Here is a 16,934-nt window from a genome sequence, read left to right as displayed (position 1 = left end):
CTCTTAGGAAGACATTCCACTCATTATCCCCTGACACCCAGCTGTCTCTTATCTCAGGACGTAAAGACCACCCTGAGGCATGCAGGCCAACTCATGTTCAGGGAGAGGTGACTTTCTTTCGTTCTTTCTTTCTTTCTTTCTTTCTTGAAGCAATGTCTTACCATATTTGGAAGGTCATTCTCACCAATTGCAAAAGCTAGAATGAGTAAGATAATTATAATAATAATTAAAAAAAAAACGCATCGTGTCATTAAATTCCCACCCAGCGCGTTTGGGTGTTCTATTGCATTTTTTAGTTTGAAATAAAGCCTGATGCATTGCAACAAAATTAATTGGGCAAGTTTTAATTGCTGTACGGCACTGCAAATGACGTGTTCCGAGCTGTATACCCTCGCGCACACACTCAAAAATAAATAAAATAAAAAATAAATAACTGCCGCAAAAAATTGGTAATTTAATTCTTATAATTTTTTATTTTTCTATCTATCTATCTATCTATCTATCTATCTATCTATCTATCTATCTATCTATCTATCCACCATCATCCATCCATCCATCCATAAATACACAGCCATTTTAATAAATCACTCCAACTGCTTGCAATCCATATTACCCTTTCAACATTTGTCCACTTTATCATTGAATTTTCATTTGTTGTTTGTCTGAGATTTTTATCACACACAAACTACTTTGCAACGCATGGACTAGAATGATTTCACACAGTTATTTTTTTGTATGTACTACCAGTGGTAGTAATAACGGTCTTGAGTCTTTAAACCAAACATATCAGCGTGTAAAATAAATAAACTATAATGCAATAATGTTGAAATTACGATAAAAATATAATTGTCGCAAGAAAACTACGTCACTAATATTATTAAAAACCACAAATCCCACAATGCATTGCGTTGTTATTCCGGAAGTATAAACAAGCGTCGCATTCGTGTTGTGCGTTACCGTGGAGACCGCGTGCACGCATGTACACGCACACGACCAAGCGCGCGCGCGGGCGCACACACGCACTTAACGCAACTGCGAGACGCTACGTGCATTCTATGGAAAGTGTCGCTATCAGCAGCACCAGCCAACGAGCAGGAAATATGACAACACCTCCGTAAAAAACGGTAAGTATGGAACATTTCTATGTGGGAGGTGGACTTGTTGTCAAAAGCTAACATGTTCCTCTGCTACGCCAGAAGAGATTTTTAAGATTAGTTTAAAGTTTTGTTTCATCTGTAACCTGTAGCAATAGAGTTAAAATCTTTTTTTTAATGCTGAATTGGCTGCAGTTGTTTTCCATGTGCGTTTTGCAGTACAGTTGACCTTGGTTACCTTCCTAATGTCATGGGACACGGATACATTTTAATTCCTTTTAAATCCTCCTAACAACAGGTTGCCATATGTGAGTGTGGAGTGCAAGACATCTGTTCTCTAGGTGTGCTTCCTGCTTACTGGTGTTGAAAAATGAAAATGATTGTTAAAGACAACAAAACCTATATAGGTTATTAAAACGTGTTCCTATTTGGCAAATATTTCATAGAGTTATTTTGTTTCACTGATTTAGCCTCCCATTTTCTCTTGACATAAGGCAGTCAATAAGAATGTAAAGATTAATCGAATATCAATTTAATTGATTTAAAACTGCTTAAAATATGCATCGATGTAAAAAACATTATAATAAAAGAAACAATGTGGAAATTTTGATGACAAATGGATTTGTAATGATAACAGTCATGTTTTGTTCTGGGAACAAAACACTCATAACAAGACAAAAATGTCTTTTAACAGTCAAATTATTTGTTCATTTTCAAAAATTTTTGAAAAGTTAAAAAGGGTGACTCTTTGTAACAAGGACAAAATGCAGATGTTAAAATGAAAACACATTCTGGTTATAAAATTAGTTTTTCATTTTGATTAAAAAAAAATTATTGAATCTGGGTTTAATGAATTGTTGCATGTCCATCAGGCAATATTCAGTCATTGTTGAAAATTCTCACGCAATTATACAATTCTAATCTAAGCACAATGAAGGAGTAAACGGCCTCACTAAAGCGGAACAATGCCGCGTAATTTGTGAAGTTGTAATCCTACATAAAAAAGTGATATTGGTAAGAGGGTAGTTGTAATTTTGTGAGAATAATACTGTGAAAATTGAACAATTTTTGTCTCAAAATTTTGATTTTTTTCACCGCACAATTCTTTTTTAAATTTTATCTTGTAAGCCTAAAATTACATCTTTAGTCTGATCATGTCTTTTACTTAGAACCTTAAAACATCTTTCTATTTAGTGTGCCTTTTTAAGTAAAACACTGTCTTAGTCAAGAAAATTAAATTAGTTTTGGAAGAAAATATGATTTCTTAATTATAACTTCCCTTGTGCGACCAGAGTTGACTTTACTTTCTAAATTGGTTCTACTGTAATAATTAAGCTTGTGTACGTTACATTACAAGTTTAGCACCAGAACAGTGCAGACTAGCGAGGAGCAGTAAGCATAACAATGATGTAACATCCTATTTACATCCCTCTCGGCCTAATCTTGTGAGAGCTCGCCACGTCATCTGCTTTAGGTGTGCATGTCCTAGTGTGACACACAGTGCACCATTGTCACTGGGACAAAAGATAAGAGGAAGTCTTGGCTTCTTTCTCTAACAACAACAAATCAAGTTGTGTGATTTACTCATTAATCGTTGATAATAAATGTATTTCTGATCAATTCACGCAGGCTGGCGATGGCAGATTGTTGACCAGTCATGACATCCCATCCCTCCAAGATGAGTTTTGAACCACAAGAATCACAGAGCTTTGCCTCATTTATGGAACTAATATGGAAACGTTCAGATGAATGCTCCTGGAGGTAGAAGGGAGATATTAAAAAAAAATACAAATAAAATTAATAACTTGAGATCATTTTTGATCAGCGGATGAAACCATTGTGACACATGATGAACCGATACACCACCCTAAAGCAGCTGGGTGACGGCACTTACGGCAGCGTGCTGATGGGGAGAAGCAACGAATCCGGAGAACTTGTTGCTATTAAAAGGTAAGGACGATGACACATTCAGAACATGACATATATTATCGTTAACTTGTACTACTCAAATGAAATTGTGAGGTTACGGAAAAAAATATAACAGAGATCATGTGTTTTCATAAGTGTGCACACCCTTCTCTTTCTCTTATTATTAAAGATGTGAATGAGTTAAAATTCTGACATAGTTACATTTAAATGCATGATAAATTGGATTCAGCATCTAATAATAATGGCCACCACTTAAAAGGGCTCCATTTAACCACAAATTAAGTTCAGCTGTGCTAGTGGGCTTTTCCTGACTTTTTTTTTTTTTTTTGCCTCTTAGCAAAAGTAATATTTTGTTTTAACACATAATGGTATTTAAAATTCTCTCTACTTTGACAGAATCTGAAAAAACAGTAAGAAACAGTAGCACAACCACAAGATATAAAAACAAAACATTTCCAATTGAGTTGTACAGAATATAGATCACAGTAATAAGCGAAAAATAAAATCTTAAATTAATTAAATTGGTCTTGGTTGTTTTATATTATGAAAACCTGGCATTTGGACAGGGGTCTGTAGACTTTTTATATCCACTGTACAACAAACATCCACTCTCACATTCACACTTTTGTAAAACATATAATGTTAATATAAAAAGCTGAACAGTGGAATGCAATTATTGTCTTATTCAGGTATCACTGTGGTATACTAAAAAATAAAAATAAATCTTGAAATTTCTCAAAGGTGTTGTATTGAGTTTTTAAAAATAAATTGTTTTAGTAGGCCTGATTTTTAATTGCCTTTAGATGTCAAATAATAATAATAATATAGCAAGGACACAATTTGAGTTTGAATGTGTTTAGTCCCTCCCTTTGGACTTGGACTGTGCTAAGATTGCGTGTATTAAATGAATTGTGGAGCAATAATGTATCAAACACACACCTCCCCCTTAAAAAAAAAAAAAAGATTCTTTTGATACTTTGTCTAATGTTAATGTAGCCCATCACCAAGGGTAACAACAATGCTTGTATGTCTTTGTCAGCTGTGTGGCAGCAGGGTTCAATAATACATGAGCTGCCCAACCATGTGTCCACGACTTGATTGTTTGGTTACCATGTAAGACAATACATGTATCCCGGTGAAAGGGAGTGAAAGTCGAGGGGAGGAGGGTGTGTCAGGTTGCTAACATGGTTGAAAGCGAAGCCCGAAAACGGCAGGTCCCTGCAGAGGAGGACGATAAAATATATCAAGACGCTCCGCAACCCACAGTAATTCTATAAAGAGATCATGATTTTGTTTTTAGTGCTGTGTTGACAGGAAGTGTCGAGCAGAAGGATTTTAGAGAAAATCTACCAAAGACTTCTTAGCATTCAAAAATGGAGGAGCTATGCATGAATTGTGCCTGAGTTTTGAATGGCACTGTCAGACCAAGTAATTTAATACTTTTCTAATAATTTGTCCGACTTGTTGAGCTATTTGAGATGACCAAAATATTCATAACACATCTTGATATGATGCACTAACTCTACAAAGACGAAATGCTTTGTGCGGATGTAATACAAAGGAAAATGAACATTTAACATTCTTTCGTAGGATGAAGAGGAAATTTTATTCATGGGAGGAATGTATGAACCTAAGAGAGGTGAAGGTAAGGAAGGAAGCAATCTATTTGTTTTGACGAAAAAATGAAAATTGCGCATCATATAAAATTCATTCCGATTTTTATCACAGCGGCCCGATTCGATTCGATTTTTGATTCCAATTCATGTTTCATTTAAATGATTGTCGGTTTATTGAAAGATTTAACTTTCATATGCTTTTTATTGGTCAGTCGCTGAAGAAGCTGAACCATGCAAATGTTGTGAAGTTAAAGGAAGTCATCAGAGAGAACGATCAACTGTACTTTGTATTTGAATACATGAAGGAGAACCTCTATCAACTCATGAAGGACAGGTAAGGAAATATTAATTCAATATATTGCACAATATTAATGCTGGGAGGACATAAATATTTCTCTCATAATGTAACTTACAGTATTTGGCTGCATATTATCAAAGAATGTGTACTCTTTGTGTGATGCTTGACGTAAGCCTGATTTATGGGGATTCTTGTAATCTTCTGTTTCCAGAAGGAAATTATTCCCCGAATCAGTGATAAGAAACATAAGCTTTCAGATATTACAAGGCCTGTCTTTTATTCACAAATATGGTAGGTGTGTTGCGATCCTGTCAAGACCACTTGAGTGGCCTCACACTGCAAGGTTCCCGCTCAGATTTTACTGCCGAATTCGTCCAAGGAATTTTGACTTTCACTGGTTCAAATTGTTGATTACTGGGTGGAATCTTGTAGTTTATGAAGTCATCAACGCCGCTTGGAGTTACATACCTCTTGCCTATTTCTCGTAAACTACTTAGTGGGTTTCTTTTGACAGTCTAGCTGCAATAACAAAAACAAACAATACAACTGTGCAAATAGTACATTCATGTTGATGTTTCCACACATCTAGTTTGCATGTCCCATTCTTGACGCTGGACTGTTTGTTTCATGTCTTGTTTTTCTTCCTTTTTCTGTCTTTGGCCTCATGTTAGAGAAAATAAGATGTTCTCAGAGAATGAACTTAGGAACATCATGTTTCAAGTGTTAGCTGGCTTGGCTTTTGTGCATAAGCATGGTAAGTAGGCTTATTCTGTCCCCATTTCCTGCTCTGTCAATAGAAGGAGTCGCATTTGTTTGAATTCGTGCAACAGCCTGACTTAGGATTGATGTACAGTGGAACATCCAAAGTTGAACGTCTCAAAAGAGGATACATTAGGAATTTAACCAGAAGTTTAAGTCGAAAATATGCTCCATAATAAATCAAACCTTGCTCTTCAAACCAACGTGGGAGATTATGGTGATGATAACCAGAACCAGAAGAAGCAATTCCGATCAATACAATTAATTCGATATCAATTCCACAAATTGCTTCCACGAAGTAGATGCTTCCTTCTGTGGCTCTTCAAATTGATTAAGGTTTTTAACACTTTGGAGTACGTTTGAGCCTGCGCAAAGGTCAAATCAATTCTTCTCATAGAAACATTCATTTTGAGTTTAGAACAACCAGTGTCACCTAATACAGTCGGCGAGGGGTGTCAAGATCCAGTCCTGGAGGGCTGGTGTCCTGTATGTTTTCAATTTCTCCCGGCTACAACCCAACTAATTCAAATGTACAGCTCATCAGCAAGCTCTGGAGAAGCCTGATTGGTATCCGGCTCATTTGAATCAGGTGTGTTGCAGCCGGTAGAGATGGAAAAAAATGCAGGACACTTGCCCTCCAGGACAGCAGTTTGACACCCCTGCAGTAGACGGTGAAGGACTTTAGAGGTTCCACTTTAGTAGATGACAAAAGCGTAGTGTGTTTTGAGAAATATTTATGCTTTGAAGCAAGAGAGAGCTGGACAAAATTCAGAAATTTAACAGCGACACTTAGCATTTTCAAATTTTCACATATGATCATCAGCAGTAATCTTTCATTTATTTTGTCCACGTCTCTTTGCTCATGTCGTCTCTCCATAACTTTCACTACTACAGAATGTAAAATATTGATTCCAGGTTTCTTCCACCGAGACATGAAACCAGAAAATCTCTTGTGCATGGGTCCAGAACTGGTCAAAATAGCAGATTTTGGACTGGCTCGGGAGATCCGCTCCAAGCCTCCCTATACTGACTATGTGTCAACAAGATGGTGAGAGTTTGCTTGTTGTCTATGAGAACTCCTCTCTGGTATTTAACTGAGATTGTTTTCTCTGGCTAGGTACCGAGCACCAGAGGTTCTGCTCAGGTCATCGACTTACAGCTCTCCTATCGACTTGTGGGCTGTAGGATGCATCATGGCAGAACTCTACACACTCAGGCCTCTTTTCCCTGGGAACAGTGAAGTGGATGAGATTTTCAAGATCTGCCAAGTCCTAGGAACTGTCAAGAAGGTGAGACAAAGGAGAGAGACATATTGGATTCTGTGGCTCCATTCAAAATTACGCAGCCAAAAGTAAGACCTTAGCCATGGTTTAATGAGTGTTATGGTGTTCCGTCTCAGTGGCCTTTCTACTTTCAATCCTGTTGACCTCAGCCCCCTGGAATCTCATCTAAAGCCAATAGTCTCAAACTTGGGTTTTAAATTGGACAGTGATTTTAAAATAGATCGGCAAATCAAGTGCTGTTTTTTGATCCAGCCCAGCTTCTTTCATCTTCGGCAGCTGGCTAAAGTGAAGCCCTTTTTTTTTCCAGCAGCACTTAGAAACTGTCATCCATGCCTTCGTTACAGCTCTATTAGATTACTGTACTGCTCTTTATTTTGGAGTCAGCCAGTTCTCCCTCAAGCGCCTCCAACTGGTCCAAAGTGCTGCCGCTCGTCTTTTAAGTGGAGCTCAAAAGACGACTCGCATAACCCCAATCTTGGCCTCTCTTCACTGTCTCCTAGTGCACTTTAGAGTTCATTTTAAAATACTTTTGTATGTCTTTGAATCTTGAAACGGCCTTGCCCCAGCGTACCTCCCTGAGCTCCTCCCACCCCTACGCACCTGCCTGCTGCCTCAGGTCTGCGGAGGTGCCGAGGACTAAGTGCAGCCTCAGGGGGGGAGGATTGTGCCTTTTCTGTTGCCAGTCCTTCCCTGTGGAATGACCTACCATTGAATGTTCGGCAAGCCGCTTGTCTGTTTACTTTCAAAACTCATTTGAAGCCATTTAATTTTCTCTTTCATTAGCTGGATTGGCCAGAGGGCTACCATCTGGCTTCGGCCATGAACTTCCGTTTCCCTCAATGTGTGCCGACCCCACTGAAGACGCTCATTCCCAATGCTAGCAGAGAGGCGATTACGCTGATGAAGGACCTGCTGCAGTGGGATCCCAAAAAACGACCCACCGCCGTACAGGTAAACACACCAGCAACCCAATCCACCCCTTCTTGTATGGGTGAGATTACATTTGGTAGAGCATGATAACATATGATAACAATGTTGATGGAATCTGGATCTTTGTCGTCTCTGGCTAGGCCCTGCGTTACCCATACTTCCAGGTTGGACAGGTTTTGGGTCCTCGTCCTCACAGTCAAGAGGCCAAGAAGGTCCAGGCGCGACAAGTAATACAGAAGCAGGTCTCAGATTCTAAGGTGGACCCTAAACAGTGCTCTTCTGAGGCTCCCCAAACTACCCAGCAGCCTCTACAGCAAATTGTTCTGCCTCAAGCTGCGAGCAAAGCCAGCAGCATCCACCATGTAGTGAGTCCCTTTAAACTTGAATTATATTCTGAAAAATGCATTCATCTCTAGAATGGTACTGGACTTACCCTTTGACTCTCTTATACACACACCTATGTCCTTAGAAAGTAGAATCAGCGGGCAATGAAAACAAAATTGGTCTAGGTGCACCTGTAGTGAAGAATGGAAGACGCCGCTGGGGCCAGACGGTAGCGAGGACATCGGACAGCTCTGATGATCCTGATGAATCAGACATGGTTAATTCTCACTCCAAGAAGCCCAGTTTGGGTAATTCAGAAGAGGAGAGGAACTCCAAGAAACTTCGGCCACAGTATGTGCGAAAGCTTAGCCACAGATTGTAAAGATCTGATTTACTTGGAAATATATTTATATCTGCCGTTTACTTTTTAATCATGCAGGGGCAGGGAGCAAAAACCTTTGTATTGCTTCAGCACTATTACAAAACTACCTAAAAATATTAAGGTTGGTCCAGTGGACTCCAATCTCCCCGGATCTGCGGCACGCCAGCATTACCTCAGTCAGTCGAGATATCTGCCCGGTAAGACTGCTACACTGTGAATCGTCTTATCGTCTTACGGGGCAAGTTACTCGATTGCAGATGTTTGCTTTTCAAGGTTTGATTGGAAAGATTCAGGCAACGTCAGGAGAAAAGGCGCTGAGCGGTATGACCTTACGGGATTTGTGGGAGACCTCTTCCAACACTGTAAACAAGACACTTGTTCCCATTGGAGCTGGATTATCCATCAACAGAGCCAACCCAGGTGAGACGTCATCATGACACAAATGACGACGTTGTTCATTGTGGCTGTTAGATGCGTGCTGTCCAAAGTTTCTGGACTGGAGACATTTTATACTCAGATCGGACAAAAAGTATTGGGCCCTAATTCTACCACGAAATTCAATTACCACATTTTCACGACTATAAGGCGCACTTAAAAGTCGAGACGCCTAACAATGCAGCATGCCTTGTGTGTGCACTGAGATCCAAAATCCGTAAATGTGATTTTCTTGAGCACTCCGCTTGACTGTCTGAGAGGATTGCCTGTCGATACACTGCTTATATAGAGGAAAGGCAGGCATGAATGAGAATTCAGTCTGTACTGAAGCGCAGCAAATGTGAAAACGGAGCTTGCCATCATTCCGGGAAATTTGACAAAGGAATTCCAACCGTTGGACATCGGTGTAAACAAGGCGTTCAAAGTGAAGATGGATGACAGATGGTGAACACAGTTTTACTAAGACTGGGAAGCGCCCCCCGTGAGTTACGCCACGTTAGCCGCTAATGTGTCTGCTTAGACTGGTCGAGCTTTTGCAAAAGCATCATTTCTGAGGAGCTGTACAGCAATGAGACTGACTGACACGGACGAGAGGGAACCGGTCGTGTTAAATACTTCAAAAAAGTACTTGTAGTTTTGCTCCCATTGCCTTTTTAAAAACATACACTAGAATGAATGCTAGTGTACACTTTAGCGAGCATGTTTTCAACCTTTTTTTTTTAAGATGTTTTACAATGCCTGCGCCCAATTATACGATGAGCCTTATATATGTGTTAAATTCTGTAAAACCCGTAACTGTTTTAATACCTTTTAATACAGTGCTTACGGTCGTGGAAATATGGTATGTCCTTCAACACCATCATCAATTTTTTTGTTTGCACGAGCAACATAAAAATACATTTTAGTTTGACCAATTTTAATTTTAATTCACGGTTAAGATTTGGAAGCATTGACATATTTTGCACAACATTCATCAATTTAATTTACCATATGCTATGGCTTGGATTTTGCTGTTAAAAAAAAAAAAAAGAAAAAGAGATATAATTTTTTTTTTTGCTTCAAATAATTAAAAAAAAAAAAAAAAGAAAAAACTGACTTGGAATGTAAGTGGCCTCATTTGCTGACTTCAGTCAGTACACCCATTAGCGCCTTTACCACAAAGAGGCTCTAAATGGTAATGATGCAGCTAATGCCTTCCCAGCTGTGGTTACAAGGGCCAATGAAAAAGTGGCATTATCAGGGTAAGCTTTAAAGCGTCTGCGTCTTTAGAGATCTCGACAATTCATTTGTCATGTAGACAAGACACACAATATCGCTCCCTACTGTGCCTGCTCCTACTTGTGTTCACCTCGTCTCTCCATCCTCATTGCTTATTCATAAGATTAAGGCTGTCGGATAGAAGACAAGCGTTCCTTAAATGGCTCCCTACGGCAACCGACCCCCCTTTTGCTCATTTGCCCCATCTCAGTGTCCACTCATACACCTAATCCCAGCAATGTTTGTTTAGCTTCTGCACCTGATACCCAGAGATGCATCTTTTGTCAGGTATTATATGAACGTAAACTCAGATGACCAAACAATCAGCATGGTGGCGGATACAACAAGCTTTATGTATTTACTCGTTGACTTAACGTGAAAGATTCCAGCAGGGAAATGCTCAAGAGTGCTTTGAAGGACTTGAAATCACTTTCCCTTTACTTTCTGACTGGATCTGTTGCATATGTATTCAATGCAAATTCATCCACATTTTTGGTTTCAATACATGAGTGAAAATTTCTATCAGGAAAACATTTGAAAATATTTATTTGTAGTTTTCTACAAAATTGTGTGTGAATAGAAAAAAAAACGCTGTTGTTGAGCAAAAAATGTATATGGATTCTTGGATAGGATTAAAAGAAAGTTTCTATGGATCGTTGACATCCATTTATGCAAATATTATTCTCTACATTTCAGGAAATGCTTTTGAACCAATTTTGCGAGGGGTGAACCTTACTTGCCTTTACATGTTTTGTGGAGGTCAGAGTATCCAGAGCAGAGTTATGAGAGCTCTATCACTGCTCGTCACCATCATCCATTGGTTTGCAGTCCGCACAAATGTGATGAAACCTCATAATTTAACGTCCACCCTAATGTATCCCGGTCAAATTTTGGTACTGATTAGAAATTCACGAAGGAGTTGTTAAGCTTGGTCAGTGGAAATAGTTGCTTCAAAGACAAATGTATATTTTCGGGCATTGGTTATTTGGCTGCTGTGAACACAGTGGCCACACACAATTTCATTGCCAGTGGAAATTAATCCAAAGAAACCAAACTGAAGCGTCACTATCTCTGGCATCTTGGATCGGATCTTGTTCAAAATTTCTTCAACTCATCCTTTTTTATTCAGGGAATTTTGTGACCACCAAATATAACCTGTCTGCTGCCTACATCCCTTCGTTACAAAAGAAAGAGGTTGGCTCTGTGGGACAGAGGATCCAGCTCGCACCTTTAGGCGGCCATCACACAGGTAAACGGTCCTTTCACGTGTTTCTACCCAACAGCTTGACAATGTGTGGCCTTATTGATTGATACTCACAGAGGAAACCTTCCTTTCTGTTTCTGACCATGTGCATGCAGTCTTGAACTCACTTGCACTATTTCTCCTCATCCATCTTTCTTTCAGTCAATCCTTCCTCTTCTCCTGAAATTAAAAAAGACCAAATACAATGTTCAAAACCAAAGTCCATCACATCTTTAAGTGAAACGAACGAAGGTATTGTCGTTTTCTAAACAGCTTGTCCCGCGATTGATCTGGACTGTAGTACTTCATATGCACGAATGTATCCGACTTATTTGGCTGTATGCATGAACCACTGATTTTCTTCTCCCAGATTACGAGGGTTGGAAGAGGAGGACAGACAAAACTCAGGTGGTGAAAGGAAGCAGCTACTCAGCTCTGAGGAAGACTTCTGGGAATCTCATGTCCAGAGCTCCAGCCGTCCAGCCGGTCCACGGCAGGGTGGACTGGACTTCAAAGTATGGTGGAAATCGGTAGTTGAGTGCAGGAGGTGCTTCGTCTTCCGGGGAAATTGCTTTAAAACGCCAATTTGAAGCGGTTTGAATAAGGTTGAAGCAGCTTTCCACTCACTGGACAAGCCTCAACATATCCTGAGATTTCACTTTGGAAGCTCATTGAAGACTGGACATTTTTATCTTGGTAATAGCAGATTGTTTTTGTGCACCATTTCCTTTCCATGGAACCTGTTAATTAACAAATAGGAAAAAAATGATAGCGTACATTTTGTCAGTCTTTTTAATAAGATGGTTGCCTTTTTGCTGAATTGAGGATGCGTACCCCAAAATGACCTGCAAGAGCCAATTCTACTACCTGTATTAGGTTTTAAATGTAGCCTATTTTGTAGCTTTATTTATTAAGTATTGTTTCTACTGCAATGATGTTGCCTCCATTTTTATTCACCTTTGTAAACCGCCGGCACAAGTCTGTTCTGTAATGGCATAGGATAGGCATTCATTTATACAATGTATTTTGATTTTTTTTTGTATCTTTTATACAAATAAATGAATAAAAGCAAACTAGTGGCGATAAAAAAAACAAGGAATCAGATTATCTATATTGACTGTTTTATTTCAATCTTTTTATACAAAATCAGTTTTACATTTAATAGAATTCGCACTCCATTAAATGAAGCATTAACTTGAATTAATATTTTTAGGTCTACTGGGTGTATGCAATTGTTCTGTCATTTGTTTAAACTAATATTTATGTGTTTAACCAGAAAATAATACAAATGCTTCGTTTTTCTGACTGCACATCAGATGGTTCTCTTCATCAGGACTGCTGAGGTTTGTTTAGCAGCGCCATGCTGAGTTTCCCCACCATCAGAAGACTTGGAACACAAAGGGAAAAAAAGGGTTATTTTGACAGTGTACAAATTAAATAAGTCATGCAATTGTGCAAGCTACCTTGCACCTGCCATTAGGCCAGCAGGCATGAATTTCCTGGAGCCATAGAACCTTTTTCCCATGACACCTGTCAGTGCACCCGATGTTGCTGGAAAACACCACAGTATATTAAAAATGTGATATTCAAAAAGGAAAACACATTAATAATCCATCCATCCATCCATCATCTGTACCGCTTCTCCTCACTAGGGTTGCGGGGGGTGCTGCAGCCTATCCCAGCGATCTTCGGGTAGTAGGCAGGGGACACCCTGAACTGGTTGCCAGCCAATTGCAGGGCACACAGAGACAAACAACCATCCGCGCTCACACTCATACCTAGGGGCAATTTAGAGTGTTCAATCGGCCTGCCATGCATGTTTTTGGAATGTGGGAGGAAACCGGAGTACCTGGAGGAAACCCACGCAAGCACGGGGAGAACATGCAAACTCCACACAGGATGGCCGGAGCCGGGATCGAACCCACGCCCGATGCTGTCTCTCACTGTGAGGCCATCGTGCTAAGCAGTCGTCCACCGTGCCGCCACATTAATAGTAGTAATAATAATAATAATAATACAAAGTCACTACCTAAAGACAGCCAAATATTATTGGGGTCATTGGAGATCTGATAGGCACCAACACCTGCAAGACCCCCAAAGAGAAGCCCAGCAGCCAGGGAAGGAACACTGCCTGAAAGAAGCCACACAGAAGAGAGCATCACCTGCAATTGACAACCTGAACATGGAGTATGACTCAAGTAAGATCAGTTGTTGCACAAACCTGCTTTTACATAGCCAATGAGTCCCCCCGACGCCACCAGGGCTGCGTATCCATATCCCACCCAATCCACAGACATGTTCGGCACCTGTCAATGACAGTGTTCTCATCATTCATTTCAATGGCAGTTAAATGGTGGCAAAAAAAACACATCTAAGATGGGCTAGGTTTAAAATTTCATACTACTTCCACTTGGGGAATAAATAAGGTGTGGTGCAGCCAATTTATCTCAACCAACTGGATTTTGTGAGGGAGCTTTGCTCAAAATGATACTTTACTGGTAGCAAAGGCCATATGTAACGCCAACCAATAGTGATGCTCTATAATCAGACCAAAACAATACAAAAATAAATGAATAAATAAATAACAATTAAAAATGAAGAGTTGTCGATGGCACCCATTACACAACTTCGAGAGTATACATTAATTCCTAACAATGTCGTGCAACACTCATGCGCTTAATATTTGGTGTAATAATGCAACTAGACATAAAAAATATATATAATACGCGCCAACAACATTATACGATGTGACAGTTCTCCCTTGTTTCATTTTTCACGCGTATGGTTGCAGAGATAAGACCAACTGCCACTACGCGCAGATCATTAATGCGCATTTACATTATTCCTCGTGTTAAAGTCACATGCGTTTCAATATTAAGCAAGTTAGTGTTCCATTTTCATGGACACGGAGTAAGTATAATGCTGAAATTTCGTAACACGAAGATAATACACAACCTTGCTCGTCTGGTTTGTCCTCTGTCGTCGCCTGAACCTTGTTCCCTACCGGAGAATAATCGTTGTTACACAAAGCTTTGGCGAAATGAATGGTGGGAAGTTGAGTATATATAGGCTGATCCAGAAAAACGCATCGACTGAATCCTTTTTGTTACTTATATAATAAACACAACATTATACCGTGCTTCCGTATGATTCAATCCACCCGAAGACGATAAAACGATCACATGATTTGCACGTTTAATGTACAAAACTTGCAAAAATACGTATTAATCACAAAATTCTTTAGATTCTATGTTCTAGTCGTACTAATAAAGAATAATTATTTATTTAATATATTATCAGCTACTCTGTTAAAAACTATATTCAAACTAATAATATTAGTAAATATTTAAATGTTTAACAAAAACACGTTCATTCGTGTAAATTTTAGTCCAACGTCTGTGATTTTATTTTGGATTTATTTTTTCCATTTTGCAAACAAAATCTATCATATATGCTCGTTTATACACGTTTTTCGTTTTGTGGCGTCAACAAACACGACAAAAGGATTATGTTCAACGTGGTGCATAGCTTCACTTTATGGAGCGTGAATTGTACATTTATTTTTAAGCACCAGGTGGCGCCAAAAGATAAAACTAAGTTGCGTTTAGGTGCCACTTAAATGCCTTACACTTTTTGGTCGAAGGGTGGCGGTAGAAAACCATAATTTATGCACCTCGGGGTCACGCATGTTCGCTCAACAGCATTTGTTCTAAAGACGCATGTCATGTATTAAAAAGGTAGAAGATAATGAATTCATATATAAAGGGACTTAAGAAATCTTTAATTTGATCTCTAAATACATGTAAATATAAAAACTATTTTGTAGTCACACCTGTGCTAATATAAAATGCTGAAGAAAAACAAAAGAAAAAAGTCCCCAAAACCAATCAACAACAACAGCAAATACAGTAAACAGTAATTCTACGAATACAAAAACATTGTTTGCGTTGCTGCTGTAATAATAATTTGAATATGAATGGATACACAGAGTGCCCGGGGTGCTCTTTCTGACGCTTATTAAAGACAGCTTGCAGGTTTAGGACGACATCATTCGCCTCGGGCCTGGTGAATAACAAGCTCCAGACAAACAGGCTGGATATTCAAATACAGCTAGTTAAGAAAATAAAATACAGTCGCTACTCCTCTAGTTCTAAAACAATATTCACCTCATTTTATTTTTTTGCCCAATGAGGTCAGCTATTGAAATATCTTATTTTAAATAATAACAACGCATGTAATACATAACAGCGAGTGGAATGTATAGCTGCAAAAGAAAAAAAACATGCAGTACAAGAGAGAAACAGAAAATTCATTGACTAATTAAGACTACTTTTATGCAATAAATAATGTGTAAAGCTTTGTGTACTATAGCACGCAACGAGCGCACGCGTGCGTGTGTGTGCGTGTGCGTGTGTTTACACGCGCGCAAAGAAGACAAGGGAGTGGGAGCTCACCGTTGGCTTGAGGCAGTCGCATTAGAAATAAACAGCGGCTAAATAAATAATGACGTGACATAGCGAAGAAGTGCAGAAGGCAATAATGTTTACCTTTTGAGTTTTTAACTTATTTTGTCTTCTAACGCGACAAAACGGTGAAGGAAATTGCATATTGCTTAACACCAATACATTACCACCAAAAAATTCAGTCATGTCAATTACGGACCCCCAAATTAATGTATAAATAAAATATTGAATTATTATTGCGAGAGGCCGGCGACTGGTTTATTGTGCACCCCGCCTCCCAACTGAAGTCACCCGCGAGAAGATGGATGGGGGGAATAAATTGCTACACAACATGCACTTAATAAATATAGAGAGAATTTTTAAATTATATCACTTGATCAAATATAAAGTATTTTCATTATATATATATATATATATATATATATATATATATATATATATATTAGAAAATCTACTTTTAAAAAATAAAAATATCCATATTTTTACACATTGTGAAATTAAAATACTGAATTTATTTACAATCATTTTTTTAATGCAGAGTACACACATGACATGCAGGAGGAGTTCCACATTAATACACTTGAGTTGATCTCTCTGCCTACTTCTCGTATACACTCGCCTCAATGCGCATGCGTCCCGAGGTAGCCCCGCACGGTTCTTTACCCCCCTACCCCCCTCCCTCCCTAGGCCAGGTGAGACGATCTGGTCCAGGTAGAGAAACAGTAAAAGGTTTTACTTTGAGTCCGGAGGCTTCGCGTGACAACACGACTCGGGCGGTTCGATCAAAACAAAGTAGCGAAAGCAGAAGACCGCGAAGAAAGGGAAGCATGTCAATTATGGGCAAAATGGGGGAATGGCAGGTATGTTCTTCTTTTGCTTCAAGACAAAGCTACGCTCGTTAGAATGTGCAAAAAAAGTGTC

General features: G+C 39.1%; 2 protein-coding genes across 11 annotated transcripts; one reads left to right on the top strand and one right to left on the bottom strand.

The window, feature by feature from the left end:
* Positions 1-523: 523 nt before the first annotated feature.
* On the top strand, positions 524-12,641 carry mak (male germ cell-associated kinase). Of its 9 annotated transcripts, none has more exons than XM_088283505.1 (16): positions 937-1,124; positions 2,724-2,855; positions 2,920-3,044; positions 4,614-4,668; positions 4,852-4,973; positions 5,609-5,691; positions 6,612-6,744; positions 6,814-6,985; positions 7,763-7,930; positions 8,050-8,274; positions 8,379-8,584; positions 8,673-8,812; positions 8,889-9,035; positions 11,437-11,556; positions 11,713-11,802; positions 11,921-12,641. In XM_088283505.1, exons 3-16 carry the CDS (start codon positions 2,941-2,943, stop codon positions 12,082-12,084), a joined length of 1,929 nt encoding a protein of 642 aa, XP_088139631.1. In that variant the 5' UTR covers positions 937-1,124; positions 2,724-2,855; positions 2,920-2,940; the 3' UTR covers positions 12,085-12,641. The 9 variants fall into 9 exon arrangements, with proteins under 9 accessions (XP_088139637.1, XP_088139634.1, XP_088139635.1 ...); XM_088283504.1 differs by adding an exon at positions 1,393-1,435 and having other exon boundaries at positions 938-1,124; positions 2,724-3,044; XM_088283508.1 differs by lacking the exon at positions 5,609-5,691 and adding an exon at positions 5,149-5,228 and having other exon boundaries at positions 935-1,124; positions 2,724-3,044.
* A 13-nt stretch (positions 12,642-12,654) lies between these two features.
* Positions 12,655-14,588, bottom strand: tmem14ca (transmembrane protein 14Ca). Of its 2 annotated transcripts, none has more exons than XM_088283516.1 (5): positions 14,511-14,588; positions 13,772-13,856; positions 13,580-13,681; positions 13,014-13,101; positions 12,655-12,937 (listed from the first exon to the last, which is right to left on the bottom strand). In XM_088283516.1, exons 2-5 carry the CDS (start codon positions 13,845-13,847, stop codon positions 12,880-12,882), a joined length of 324 nt encoding a protein of 107 aa, XP_088139642.1. In that variant the 5' UTR covers positions 13,848-13,856; positions 14,511-14,588; the 3' UTR covers positions 12,655-12,879. The 2 variants fall into 2 exon arrangements, with proteins under 2 accessions (XP_088139642.1, XP_088139641.1); XM_088283515.1 differs by having other exon boundaries at positions 14,506-14,581.
* Positions 14,589-16,934: the final 2,346 nt, after the last annotated feature.

Source organism: Idiotropiscis lumnitzeri, chromosome 19 (genome assembly GCF_059441095.1).
Source record: "Idiotropiscis lumnitzeri isolate Australia: NSW breed Sydney's pygmy pipehorse chromosome 19, RoL_Ilum_1.0, whole genome shotgun sequence".
NCBI classification, from domain to species: domain Eukaryota; kingdom Metazoa; phylum Chordata; class Actinopteri; order Syngnathiformes; family Syngnathidae; genus Idiotropiscis; species Idiotropiscis lumnitzeri.
This window is presented reverse-complemented; position numbering and strand designations above follow the sequence as displayed.

What these genes read in the sequence shown, in the direction of transcription:
- mak (XM_088283507.1), top strand. Translation starts at nt 2,941, where the DNA reads ATGATGAACCGATACACCACCCTAAAGCAGCTGGGTGACGGCACTTAC. An exon ending in GAACTTGTTGCTATTAAAAG is followed by an intron (nt 3,045 to 4,613) that starts GTAAGGACGATG and finishes ATTCTTTCGTAG; the next exon opens with GATGAAGAGGAAATTTTATT. An exon ending in GGCTTTTGTGCATAAGCATG is followed by an intron (nt 5,692 to 6,611) that starts GTAAGTAGGCTT and finishes TATTGATTCCAG; the next exon opens with GTTTCTTCCACCGAGACATG.
- tmem14ca (XM_088283516.1), bottom strand. Translation starts at nt 13,847, where the DNA reads ATGTCTGTGGATTGGGTGGGATATGGATACGCAGCCCTGGTGGCGTCG. An exon ending in CATTGGCTATGTAAAAGCAG is followed by an intron (nt 13,682 to 13,771) that starts GTTTGTGCAACA and finishes GGCTTCTTTCAG; the next exon opens with GCAGTGTTCCTTCCCTGGCT. An exon ending in GGCCTAATGGCAGGTGCAAG is followed by an intron (nt 12,938 to 13,013) that starts GTAGCTTGCACA and finishes TTGTGTTCCAAG; the next exon opens with TCTTCTGATGGTGGGGAAAC.